General features: G+C 39.6%; 1 protein-coding gene across 1 annotated transcript in view; it reads right to left on the bottom strand.

Annotated features, from left to right (window-relative positions):
• Positions 1-13,728, bottom strand: part of CAMKMT (calmodulin-lysine N-methyltransferase) — a 210,501-nt gene extending 196,773 nt beyond the window's left edge. The window contains exons 1-2 of the mRNA XM_088161254.1: positions 13,489-13,728; positions 8,030-8,196 (exon numbers count right to left, since the gene is read on the bottom strand). Of these exons, the coding sequence (XP_088017380.1) occupies positions 8,030-8,196; positions 13,489-13,587 (266 nt within the window). The 5' untranslated portion in view covers positions 13,588-13,728. The remainder of the gene's footprint in view (positions 1-8,029; positions 8,197-13,488) is intronic.
• Between the last annotated feature and the right edge of the window lie 123 nt (positions 13,729-13,851).

Here is a 13,851-nt window from a genome sequence, read left to right as displayed (position 1 = left end):
TTTTGAACAGCAGCTGTATGCACATTCTTATTTTCTCCCACAAAATCAAGAACACTTAATTAAATTAATGCTAATGATGAAACCGATTAATGTGATCAGTGAATTACATTTTCTTTGGGTTTACATTTGCATAACCCGTGTGAAATAAACATTCAAAAGTGGGGATAATAAATTAATTACTTAAATTTCATACACCAACTTCAAATTTTAGAATGCAATGAGCAAAACACTGACAGCAGCAGAAAGAATAAGCACCAAAATTGAATAAAAATATACCTAAGATTTGCCTTTAAAAGTGCAGTGGCACACACATAAAAAAGCATCTAATCTTGTTTTAAATATCCCAAACTAATTTAAGCCTAAAATGAACAAAATATTAGTCTTACAGTTTCCAAAAATCAGATCACACAGCTGTTTCACAAATGCATTAAAGAAAATCTAGAAGGAATTCAGTAAGGCAGCAAAATATGAAAATATAGGGTTTTAATAATGTTTCAAATATAGTTTCTAAGGCTGCTTGGGAACACACTAATTTGAAACACTTAAAAAAATGCAAAAATTGCAAGAATTTTAGCACCTACAAAATTAGTTCTCATTCTCTCAGTTATTCTTTCCTGAAGAAAGATTGCTGTAAGAATGGAAAAAAAACACATTTTGCAAACATGAAATTGCGTATTTATTGGGAAAAACCCACTATTTATAGTTTCTGATAAGCATAAGCATTAAATAAAGAAACATTAACAAATTTAATTTTGAGAAGCACCAAACAGCAACTAGAATAATTCTTTTAAAAATGAAAATCAAATGGAAATCAAATTAACGAACTGAACTGAGCTCATCAGCAGGAACAAAGAAATATATGGGAGATGTTACAAAAGTTCAACTGGACATTAATTCTCTTCTCCTAGCTGCATAAAAACAAACAAAAATTACATGCCTTCCCTGTAGAGGAAGAAATCTACAAGAATGCTGATGGATCATGTGGATTTTTAATGTACTTTTTCTCCCCCCTCAATTTCTTCATGTACATAGTTAATATCTAAAGGGAATTTATCATGTAACTCTCCAAGTGAAGCAAACAAAGGTAAGGATAAAAATTTAGTAGTCTAGTACCAGTAGTTCAACACAATGAAGAAAGAAAAACAGAAGTGAAGTGTCCTGGTCTAGAAAATAATACAATTTATATACTTCAGGGTCAAAAGGTACACAAAAATGAGAAATTATAAAACCATAGCACTGGCCAAAACTGCTTAAAATTTGTGGAACCCAAAAACTGAGAAATTGAGCATAATCTCTCACAGCAGATAAATTTTAGGACTGAGGAAAGCAACATGCCAACAGCTGATCTACTTGTGCAAGGGAGAGCTCAGGAAAATACACTTCCAAACATCAATAGCCATGTTTCTCCATTTGGAGATCTGTACTAGTGGAGCCTGCAGACAAACTCTGCACCAGCCATTCCCCAACTCTTTTCCACCACAGGATTTACTCACAGACTAAAAGTGACATGCACCTGTAAACAGGTGTTCTCTAATCTCAAATTCTGCCTTAAACAGTGTGCTACTCATTCCTGCACCTAAAACACAGAGCTTAGAGTTTGGGATCCCCTGCCCTGCACGTACACCCTCAGCAGTTCTGTAACAGCTTCTGCTTCACTGTCCCATCCCATCAGCTGCTCATCACCAAACCCAGAGAAAACTGCCAAGATACAGCACATCTGGTATCCAGGAGTGCCTGTCTCCATCACAGCTTTCCACAGTGCAGCTGACAAACACAGAGAGTCTTAAGTGTCATGTGCATTGAATTATCAAAGTCAAGGAAAGGAATCACAGAAGCTCAGGATTAAACCCCAACCCTTAAACTCCCATAAATTTCCACAGTATTCAGTGCTTTAGAACATGTCATGGACGTCACACAGTTCAAAGAAGTTCAAAGCTCTGATTGCTGAGATCAACAAAGTACTTCAAAATAGCACAGGAAAGCATAATGGGAAAAGTGAATTTCAGGCTGGCACGGTTAATCTGATTCAGTGTTCTTATAATAAGTCTCCAAGGTACAATAGGCAAAAATTTCTATGGCTGAGGCAGTGAGTAATAGAAGACAAATCTATGAACAATAAACTAATTCAACTCATGTTTCTCCTGATACAAAGCAAAGCAGAATTCCTTACTCTGGACTACAAATAAATCAACTTCGGATGAAGTCAGAGAGAGTGAGATCAATCTTTAAATATATTAATGTTCCTTCCTCTCCAATTCAGGCATCACAAGTGCCAGACTTTTACATGTATATAAAAATAGCTATGGATAGTACAAAAAAAAAATCTTTCAGTAAGTCTCTATTAAGGTATGCTTTTCATCAACCATAATGAACAAAAGTAGGTTCCTTCTCTTCTTTCATATTAAACTGAGTGATGAAGAATAACACAAATGTGTGCCTATATTCACTTTAAAAATTTACAAAATCTAAGAGAGAATACATTTCTACATAATATTGAAAAGGGAAAAAAACAAAACACAACACATCATCATGCACTATTAACCTACATACAAATTAAAAGCATTTTTGTGAAAAATGAAAGATGGGATAATGGTAAAAATTACTATTAAGGGTACTTCACAAAAATGCTTGGTGAATATCACCATCAGTTGTCACTGTGGCCCACTAAGAACCTCAGAGTTATCTGCAAACTTGGCACTACTACTCACTACTACTCTTCTTTCACTCCAGTTCTAGACCACAGCTTAATATGGCAAGAACCTGAAACAAAGCTTCTTTGACTACAATACTTTTTTACAAATACACACATCTTGGGCAATATGATGGAACAGTCACAGCCTAATCAGTGAATAAAAGAAGTATGTTGCCAAATCACTTTTCATCTCTTTCCTCTATTTCCAGCTCCTGGGGCCCACCCTTTATACTGCTAAATTCACACATTGCCTCTTAGCATGAAATAAATGGAAGAAAGCAAGTTTGTCATATCCACATAAATTGTCTGTAAGAAGTAGGTAATATTCCTTGAAATTCCTATACTTTTTTAATCTCGATCCTTAAAATAAAAAGCCATTAAAATGGCAAAATGTTATTAGCAGAGGAGCAGCCAGTGGAATTCAGTCCTATATCATCTTCTAATACACTGCTTGCCACAGACAAGTGGTGTCTCTGCATGCCCCTCATTTCTAAACCACAGGTCTAGAATCATCTAATAGTTTCTGTCATATTTTTATCTACAGGTTCATTCATATTCAGAATAAAGGCATGACATCTTGCAAAGTACACTTAACACATTTTACAAAGATTTAACCCTTCCTGTAACCCTGCTGACATTGTTCTTTTCAGTTCTGCACTCTAGTATTTGAAACAGCAAATGACTGATCAATGGAAAATATTTTACCACAGAAATAACTTATTTCTGCACTGTTTTCTTAAAATGAGCCTACAATTTAAAAGCAAATCCATATCCTGGAATAGAAAATTTGAAGATATTGATTGCTCCTTTTAAAACTCAAATAAAAGAACAATTTTCCTGTCTAAAAGGCAGGCACCATCTCCACAGTGAGATACTGTATCTTTATGATTTATAATCACTCAATTGCTAAAACTATTAATACTAAATTCAAATTTAAAAGCACATTCCTGGTGAAGAATACAAGGATTTAGAAATGCAGTATTAAATAAATATTTTGAAATAGTTCTATTTATTTCCTACGTATTTGCTATCACTAAGAAAACACATATTTGGCACATGCATAATTTTTTAACAGCAAAGTGAAATACTGCTTCAAGTTAAGCAGAACTTGAAAAAAGCTAACAAACACACCTGAAAGTTCTGTGAATAAAACCTCAGGGGAGATGTGGAGACAATGGTGCTATCTATGTCAAGCTGGAGTGCTTGGAGGTCCCCCTGGGGAGAAGCCAACAACGAGCTGATGGGTCAGGATTAAAGAGAGGGCAGGGACTGGTGACATCATAAAAGGGATTTGCTACAGGGACACCAAGCAGATAAAACCCTCTAGAGACAGGAAGAGGAGCAGCCTTGCATTCACAAGCCCTGGGGTCCTTCATGGGGACCTTCAACCACCCCCATATCTGCTGGAGGGACAACACACCAGGGCATTAAAAAAATCCAGGAGGTTCCTGAAATGCTTCTTTTTTCCAGAGGAACCAACAAAGAGAAGTGCTATGCTGGACCTTGCTCTTTCCAACAAGGAGGGGCTGATGGGAAACATGAATCTTCAGGGAAGACTTGGCAGCCAGGACCATAAAATGGTGGAGTTTGAGGTCCTTGGGGCAGTGAGAAAGGTGCACAACAAGATTGCTACCCTGGACTTCTGGAGAGCAGACTTCGGCCTCTTCAAGGATCTGTTTGGTGGAATACCATAGGATAAAGACCTGGAGAGAGGAGGGGCCCAAGAAAGCTGGCTAATATCCAAGGATCACCTCTGGAAAGATGCATCCTGACCATGAAGAAATCAGACAAGAAAGCCAGGACGCCTACACGGATGAACAAGAGCTCCTGGCCAAATTCAAACACCGAAAAGAAACCTACAGAGTGTGGAAGCAAAGTCAAGTGGCATGTGAGAAATAGACAGAAATTGTCTGAGCATCCAGGGCTCAGGTCAGGAAAGCTAAAGCTCAGTTAACATCATCAAGACAAGGATGCAGTGCATAGGAACATCAAATACAATACAAATCCAGATGAGACTACACTAATCAAATGAGGTTTTGGATTCTAACACAAGAAATTTCATCTTGACACACCTTTCATTGCTCACATATCCCCGCCAGACACTCTTGATACCCCAGAGTTACTGTGAGGCACCTTAGTACCTAAACAAACCTCAAAAGATCACTTTCCACCATGTATTATGAACTTACATCTCACTAAGCACACTGGAGATCATTGTTTAACCAGAAGAGTTATGGGGATTTTTAAAATGAGTCAATGATGTTTCACTTCAAGGATCTAGTCAAAATGGCACCAAAATTCAGCTTATTTTTTTTTAAGCTGAAAATTGCCTTATAATGGGACTTCTGAGTTTCTGCTTTGGAAGATTTGTTATCAAGAATGATGCAAAAAATATAAAGAAGTGACAGAAAAACATGGCATAAGCTCCTCTTTCTGAGATGTGATTCCAGACTGAATTTAGTTAGAGAAACAGCAAAACCAACAAAACTCAGAAAAGCATACACATGACTGGTAGTTCCCACAAAAGCTTCTATTTGCCCAACAAACTGGTCCCAAGCCCCTCTAGAGCAGTAATTCCAGCTAGGTCATAGCATATCTGAATATACAATTTGATCAGTTTTGACAGCCCTTGAACTGATATAGCTTGACCTTTATACTCTTTGCCAAAAGCCACTAACAACCTTATGAACTTTCTGAAGTATTTAGTCTCGTCAAGATATTAGCTGACAACCCTTTTAACATTGAACATATGCAATAAGCTTTTCCAAGAAGATGTTAATGCATAAGGAAAAGAAATGTAGATGAAAATTCCAAAGCACTTTTGTCAAGATCTTAGAGGGGCCATAGTAACTTTTTTTTTTCCTGACAAAAAGATATCAAAAGGCTTTCCTATTCAAGCATGCCGTTCTGGATTCACCTGACTGAAGTTATTGTTAATATTATGCTCCTGTTAACTTTTTAAAATTGCTTCTGCAGCTTAATATTATTATAAATAATATTTTGCCAATGGACAGAGAAGAACCAAGAGAAGACTGTCAGACATAAGGAGAATCCTTAAGTTTCCAGCATATGATCAATTCTCAAAGATCCAGGAAGGCTTACTCCAAGATTTCTTATCTTCTAGATAGGTACATTTCAGCAAGAAAAAACTGTCGCTCTGTTATATATGTTAAGCTGTTATGCTGATCCCCTAAATTACTGCTTCTGCAAAAACAGAGAAGAAATTATTTAACACTGAGTCATGGTAAAGTCAATTTTGTTGCAGTCTATTTATACCTTGTTCCTGGCAAAAACCATAGTATTTTCTCCTTCCCTTCTTCACGTCCTGCAATATTCTGAAATAATAAGTATACTCTATGTATTGTCACTGCTTTGGTGTGGAGAAGACTTTAATACAGAAATGTTAGACTAAGCCAGTTCTGATCATTATTCCTAAAATGATCAGTGATTACTATTTTTAGAGGCCACTGAATATCTTTTGGAAAAGAACAAATGCAGGGAAAACATAAAAATCCCCACCAGAAGACAACGTCCATATTCCCCTCAATATTCATTTTTGGAAAGGTGTTGTGAGCCCGCTCCAGCAGAGAAACTATACATTTCCACTGAATAAGATTAAAGAAACACAATAAAATAAATCATAAATAAACATGCTTGTTCAAAGTCTATAGCTTAGCTGTGTCTTATTATCAGTGAAACTACTATTAGGCAAATAATATCAAATAAAATGATGACATAGAAATTGGTGGAAACAGAAGCACACAAATGCCAGAGCAGGATCAGTCTGACATTCCCTCGGCTTCTGCACTGCCAGCACAGGTGAACCTTAGCTCATCTCCTACCTCAAAACTCCAGAACAAGTAAATCGAGTGACAACGAATGTTGCAAGGCACGACAGTGAATTAAAAGAGTTCAGGGCTGCATTGTAAGGGACTGCAGCCTTGTTCAGCCCAAATTCTACCCAAACACCTTGTGTTTCCTATCCCCAATGTGCCTCTGAAGACCTAGAAATAAGGAACAGGGACACTGCACAAAGGCATTATGTAGACTGTCAGTGTTTAAATTAGTCCACAGCATCCACTGGTAGTTTAGAGGAAAAGCCAGTACATGGAAAAATACTGCACCTATTTCTATTACAAACAGCAGTTTTTCCAGAGGAAAAGTTGCCTTTTGAACTCTTTTAACATCACTGAGTGTAAGCTTGGAAAATGGAAAATTAGGACTTTATGAAGCTCTAAAGAATTTTGTTCTTGATTTAACACCCAGATGCAAGTTTAGAATGATCTTCATGTAGTGTTGTGGGGTTCCTTTAGTTTGGTTTGGTTTTTTCTCATGGGTTCATTTTAAAACCTTGCAAAAATGTTGCAGTTTAATGATGGTCATTTGTTTGTGTTAGATCTTAATTTCTAAGCTTGACTTTAATTTAAAGTCCCAGGTAAATAAAAATGCACTTTTTTATTTGGGCTCTCCAGAACATCTTCCACTGTGCAGAGAAGGCAAAATCCTCCACCTTCAGAGATCTAATTAGATACTGCAGAAAAAGTACCAATTCAGGGATTCTTGAGTTACTGTTGCAAACCTCCTGGGGCAAACCAAGGATGGTACATACCATAAAAACTGAAATGTAGAAAGAAAAAGAAAAGAAAAACAAAACCAAAATCCCACAAATATAGTGATGAATGGGAGTTATAAACAAAGCTACTGAGAATTCACTGACATTTCTTCCGAGGGTTTTTTTCTGGGGAAAGAAGCTTTCTGTGGCTTTGTTTGTGTGCATGGACTTTCTTATTGTCAATTTCTTTAATACAAATGACCTCCCCTAATATAGCAAAGATTACTTCATTAAGTGTATATATTATTTGGTAGGAATTTGGCTTCCAAATTATCACTGAGTTTTACAATAAGCACCAAGAAGAAAAGTGAATAAAATACAGATCATTAGCAAAAACCTTTTAGAACATTATTAATAACATCACATCATAAAAATTTTTATTAAGACCATAAGTAACTGTGTTCAGGTTTTTTTATATCTTATTTATAGCTGAAGAATGTAAAAACAGAAAGCTATAAAAATATAAAATACATGCTCATATTTGCATTCTATTTCAGCTGCAAGCATCAATATTTTCAGTCAAGCTCTGCCACTTCAGTTAAATGTACCATAAAGAAGAGTCAGACAAGCTGCTTACTGTAACAAACAACTAAAAATAACATTTACCAGTTTATTTGCAAACTATGCCCTAGTTACACAAAACACTGGAAGAATGGCTAATGAGTTTTATATTTGAGGCCCACTCAAGATCTTAGAAAAGTACTTAAAACTTCAATTGTGGTTACCTTAAGGAGACACTGTACTTGGGATAAAAGATGCTTCTATACTGAACCCAGGTCCCAGTTTCCTCTTCTGTATTCTGGTCTTCTATTGAAAAGAGATTGAACGACGCAAACCTTCTTACAGATATTTGTTGGAGATGCACATCTTTCAAGTGCTTTTTCCTCAGAACCTTTGAAATAAAGAACAAATTAAACATTAACAATGACATTTCCAAGAAAATAACATCTCCATGGCTGTTTAAGTGAAGAGGCAAACCATAATGGCTATGCTATCAGCTAGCAGTTATGAATAACCAAGTATGTCAAGCCTGGACAAAATACAGTGATATTGATGGTAGGGGTCAAGAGAATGAGTTATGAATTATGTCTCAATACCTGTAAAGCAAATGTACTGTGTTCAGAAGTACACAAAGTTGCTTTTTAAACTCACACTCCAGCAAACCCATGCAAAAATTAGAGGGATAAACTGGGTTCTCCCCATCCTCTCATTTTACCAAGTTTCACAGCCCAATCAGGGCCTCCCAAAGCAATTTCTGTGCCACTCACTGTCCCTAGAGGCGGGGGGGAAAGCCAACAACAACAACAACGGTATCTTTCATAGAATTTAAATGACAAACCCAAAACATGATCTTCAGGTGCCCAAGTGCTGTGTGTTCTCCTGACAGATTCCTTCCCAGCCTAGAAGTCTTCTGCTGCATACTTGCAGAGATGCTGTCAAAGTTGTCCAAGCTGAGAAAATTGCTCCCTATCCCAGGCCCTAGACTTTCAGATACCACAACTGTATAATCCCCTAACAGGCCCCCATGAGGGGGCTGACACATGAGCCAGACTTCAGGTGAGCCCCAAAACACTCTGAGAGCACCAAGTTCAGTGCTAAGAGACTGACGAATTCAAGGCAGTGACAGAGACAGAATATCATTTGCATTTCTTAAATTATTAAAACACTTGTTCAGGAAAGTGAAAACATGGGCTCTCTGTCCTGCCTAGTCTGCTGCTCTCAACCATCTTCAGAGAGTGAGATATCAACCCTTCTGTGCAGGAAAACCCAGCACTCAGCTGGTTTGAGCTCTGCCATTGCTCAGAAGACAGCCAGCATTTCCCTGCCAGACAAAAAGACTTATTCCTTAGAGCAGTGATGTGGAAGGAGAGGCGTCCTGGATTTAACTTTTTTCTTCCTAACATCGGAGAGAATACATAAATATGTGCCATTGCATTTTTAAAATTAAAGTGGATATGCAGTACCCAGTGATGGATTTAAAAAAAAAAAAAAAAAAAAAAACAGAGCAGAAAATAAACTCATCACTATAAATTGATAGAGGTACAAGGAAGAGCTCCACTGAGTAGGACAGCACTGCAATTTACAAGTTTTTGCCAACTAGAGATAAAGCAAATGAGAAACAGCTCCCCAGAATTATGAAACTTGAAATAGAAGCTTTGCATACAGGATGTGTACAAAAAAAATAACAGGTCAGTGATTTTTTTGCTGTACACAACTTATGTTGACATGCTTTAACTGAAAATGCACTCACATTTAAAAGCCTTACAGGTTGGGGCCATGACCTATTATTTTGCAGGGTATTTGGAAGTACTACATATGTGAGCAGAACAATTGTATTTGCTACACTGTTGGTTCCTAACAGCAGGTCTGAGGCACCAGGCTTACTGCTTTTGGAGCTATTTTCATTGGCAGGTCTCAGCATATGAAAGGCACAGGCATTTTCTGTGAAGTATTAAAAATGTCTGGGTGCTGTCCACACTACTTCTGTAACATGTGAGAAAAATACACAAATGGAGGAAAATGCAAAAATATCAAAGCAGGAGAATAAAATTAAAAGACCAGCAAAATAAAGACCTTCATGTAATAGCTGTGTGACTGAAAACAAAATGGACTACCTCGACAACTAAAGAAAACCAGCAATACCTAATTTTCAGAAAAGTGTGTTGTTTGGGGACTTCTTTAAAGCAATAGCAAGCCATTACTAACAGGAAAAAAAAATACAGCAGCAACAATACTTTTCTATTTTCAGTTTCTGGTGTACAGAGACATAGCCACTCTGCAAAATTCATTCTCTGGGTTAGCAGAATATCTCATGAGCATTTGAATACTCAAAAAAACATTTCTTCCACAGCCTCAAACAAAAATCAAGTGGTCTAGGATCTGAAAATTATAACAGCAGGTCAAATCTTTTAAAACCCTAAGTATAACTGAGAAAACAGCACAAATTGAGAATATGTTATATTATGCATATCTAACTCTGTATTTTTTACATATGGATCAAAAGGAGGTTTTTCTCAAGTCTGTTCCTAAAAGGATCACAGTTGTGTTAAACAGGCTACAAAGATAAGTTGCTGCTACAGAACAATCCACTGATAAAAACAAAAGGTGACAAACCTACCTTAACTCATCACCAAACAGTCCCTGTTCTATAAAGATTCCAGTAGAATATTACCACAGGTTTCAATTGCAACACCCTTGGTATTCAGTCACAGTATTAGGACCACTTTTAGGACTCCCTATAAAACCTAAAACCGGTTGGTATCTCTTAAAAAAACCTTCACCAAAAAAGAATCTCCCACAAACAACATGGAGAAAGGCAGTCACTGAAATTCTCTGTTATTTAACTGTGTATATCCTTGTGCTAGGCCTAGTTGCACCAACAGCCAAATTCAGTTGCAGCTCATGGTCTACAAACCTCTGCCAGCTCTCTGGCAGTGGCTGCAACATGGTATTTTGTACATGCAAGAAAGTTTCTACACAATCAGCTACAACATAACCTGTAACTGCACTCTAAACATCATCCAGAGAACTATAGTATTTATTTTTACAAGTAATTTATTTACTAAATTGTTTTATCCAAATGTAAATAATATACAAACTCAAGGGTAATAAAAACATGGAAAAAAGATCTGGAGCACAGGCACCCTTCAGAGAGAGAAGAGCAGGAAGAGATGAAAATTTGGTTTAGAAGTGCTTCTGTTCAGGAAAAGAAGTGTCATTGACCTGTCCTCACTTCAGCTTTTGTTTTTCAATTCTGGAAGTTAAAGTACATTAGCAGGTGAGCAAGATACTCTCAGGCATGTGGTGTGACTCTTGGGGATGGTCCCCTGCAGGGCCAGGAGCTGAATTTGATGATCCTCGTGTGTCCTTTCCTGCTCAGCATAATCTGTGATTCTGAAATTTGTATGAGGAAGGTAACAGGCAGGATGAACCAAAAAAGCTTCCAGATTTCATGAAACTTTCTATAGGGAGCAAATTTACACACAGGGAAGAACCTAATTGCTCTAACTTCCCTGCTGAAAACTACTGACTGGATAATGCCTTCAGCCACAGAGACTGGCAGAGTTCAAACCACAGCTTAGAGAACTTATCCAGCCATTTACAAATGCACAATAAATGGGAAACTTCCCTCAGCATTTTTTTAAATGCAAAAAATACTTTCCTTGATTCTGACAAAGTTTAAAAATACTGCAAAACTTCAAACTCAGTACATACATAAAACATTTCATTGATAAAGAGCACACAGGTAATTATGCAAACCCCTGGTTCTTTATGCTAGCTTCATAGGATACCTCATAAAAGGGCTTTTTTTTCTTAATTAAATCAGCGAGCATGCACTCAAGCATCCTTACCACAGTAAATCAATTTGTGTGTACATTGAATGAAAGCAAATTCAAGATATAAACACACCACAGAACTGATTTCACGTAAGGCGTTATTATAAGCAGTATGAAAAGTGCTTTTAAAAGCACTGTAAGAAACACTTTGACAGTGCTCCTTTAAAAATGGATTTAAAGGGAAGTTGATACCTTCTTCCAATCCATAGATAGATCTGAGCACCACTGTAGCAAAGAGCACAGAACTGATTTTTACTTCAGATGTACCAGTAAGATTAAATTGATCCTTGCTCACTGTACCATGTAAAAATCAACAGAAAAGCTAAGGAACATGGAAAAACCAGGGGAATCTGCAGAGGAAAAGGTCACAGATACATGTAGTTTGAGAAAAAAAAGAAGCCTTTTCCCTAAATACCTACATGCACTCTTCCACAACCCCATGCTATTGTTATGAAAAGCTCCTTATGATTTTAAGAGACAGGAGTATGCCAAAGGCACTGTATGCTGATAAGAAATAACAGCTACTATAGCCACAGAGTGCAGCTCATATAGTCTGCTAGAACACAAACCTACAAAGACAAACCTGATATCCCTACCAGTAACTTTGACATTTCCTGCTTTGGAGTATAATAAAACAGAATTTGGTGCTGTTGAACAGGAAACTAAAGGCACACACAAAGTGCAATATTGATGTCCTCAGGCCTCCCACTGTGACCCAGCTGTAGCCAGGTGCCCCTTCCAACCCAGCTGCCACCACTGACTCAGTGCCACCTTGGTACCCTCTCAGGGACAGCTGTCCACAGGCAACTCCAGATGTCCGTCTGCAAAGAACCAAATATTCAAGGCTGTCGATTTCACATCCCATAACAATAACAGCTAATAAAACAGACAAGAGTTTTTAAGCCTTTATGCCTACATTCGTCTGCAGAGAAATCCTTTCCAACTTTGCATGGCTCCAAAAGGGTCTAAAACAATGTGGAAGGCAGCAGCTGAGAAACTGCTCTTTACGACAGCACAGGTGTGACCACTCGCTCCTCCTCACCCTCCTCCAGGCACAGCCTACCCAGCAAAATGCAATTTTCACTGCCAGGTGAGCGGGGTCTTGCCCCAGCTCCCCATCAAAGGCAGTGTGGGGAGGCAGCGAGCAAAGAGCAGGGGTGAAGTGACAGCCAGGACAACCAGCCCCAGCAGCATCGATGGAAGGTGCCAAACTACAGCCTGAAAATCCCAAGGTGCCCTCAGGGAGTGGGGATGCCAATGGGATGCTGGTCCTCCTCCCTTGACACAGGCCATAGAGTTTTGGGGATCTACTGAAGGCATGCTTAAGAACCATAAAATCACAGAATAAGTTGAATTGGAAGGGACTCATCAGGACCATCGAGTCCAACTCCTGGCCCTGCACAGGACACTGCAAGAGTCACACCATATGCCTGAGATCATTGCCCAAACACTTAAACTCTGACTGGGGAGCCTGTTCCAGTGTCCAGCCATCCTCTGGGTGAAAAACCTTTTTCTAATATCCAGCCTAAACCTCCCCTGCGCAACTTCAGGCCGTTCCCTTAAGTCCTGTCACCAGTCACAAGAGTGAAGGGATCAGTGCCCTCTGCTTCCCCTCTCTTTACATTGCGCTGGGTGCATATATACACGTACAAATTTTTATAATTATCATACTTCCCAGGGAGAGTGCTGCAAGCCCCTTTACACGACCCACCACAGTACTGCTCGCAATCCTCCTGTAAGGAGTGCGGGCAGCGCGGCCCGAGGGAACAGGGACAGACCCCGCGCTGCCCTCGGGCTGCGCCGCCCGCCCCGCCATGCCGGCCCTCCCGCCCGCGGGCTCCCCCTACCTGTCCGAGCAGCCGCCAGCGGGCTCGGGCCGCCGCCGCGCCGCTCGCCCCGCACCTGCCCGCGGCGGGGCGGCGCGGGGAGCCCGCAGCCTCGGCCATGCGGCGGCGGCAGCGCCGGGAGATGGCGCGGCGGGAGGAAGGGAGGGAGCGCTGTCTTGGGCGGCGGGGACGCGCCGCTGAGCATCCAGCGGCTGCGGGACCGGCCGGGCTAGGGATGGAGAGGGAGGAGGGGCGCGGCCATCTTTGCTAAGGGCAGCGCCGAGCGACCCTTGGAAGCCGAGGAAGTGCGGCGCTCTTCAGGCCCGGCACGGCGGGGACGCGCCTCAAGACAAGTCGCCCGTGGCCTCCGCGCCCGGGGACGGG

The sequence above is a fragment of the Sturnus vulgaris genome, chromosome 3, assembly GCF_052056855.1.
Source record: "Sturnus vulgaris isolate bStuVul1 chromosome 3, bStuVul1.hap1, whole genome shotgun sequence".
Taxonomy (NCBI): domain Eukaryota; kingdom Metazoa; phylum Chordata; class Aves; order Passeriformes; family Sturnidae; genus Sturnus; species Sturnus vulgaris.
Note: the sequence above shows the minus strand (reverse complement) of the source record. Positions and strands in the feature narration are given on the sequence as shown.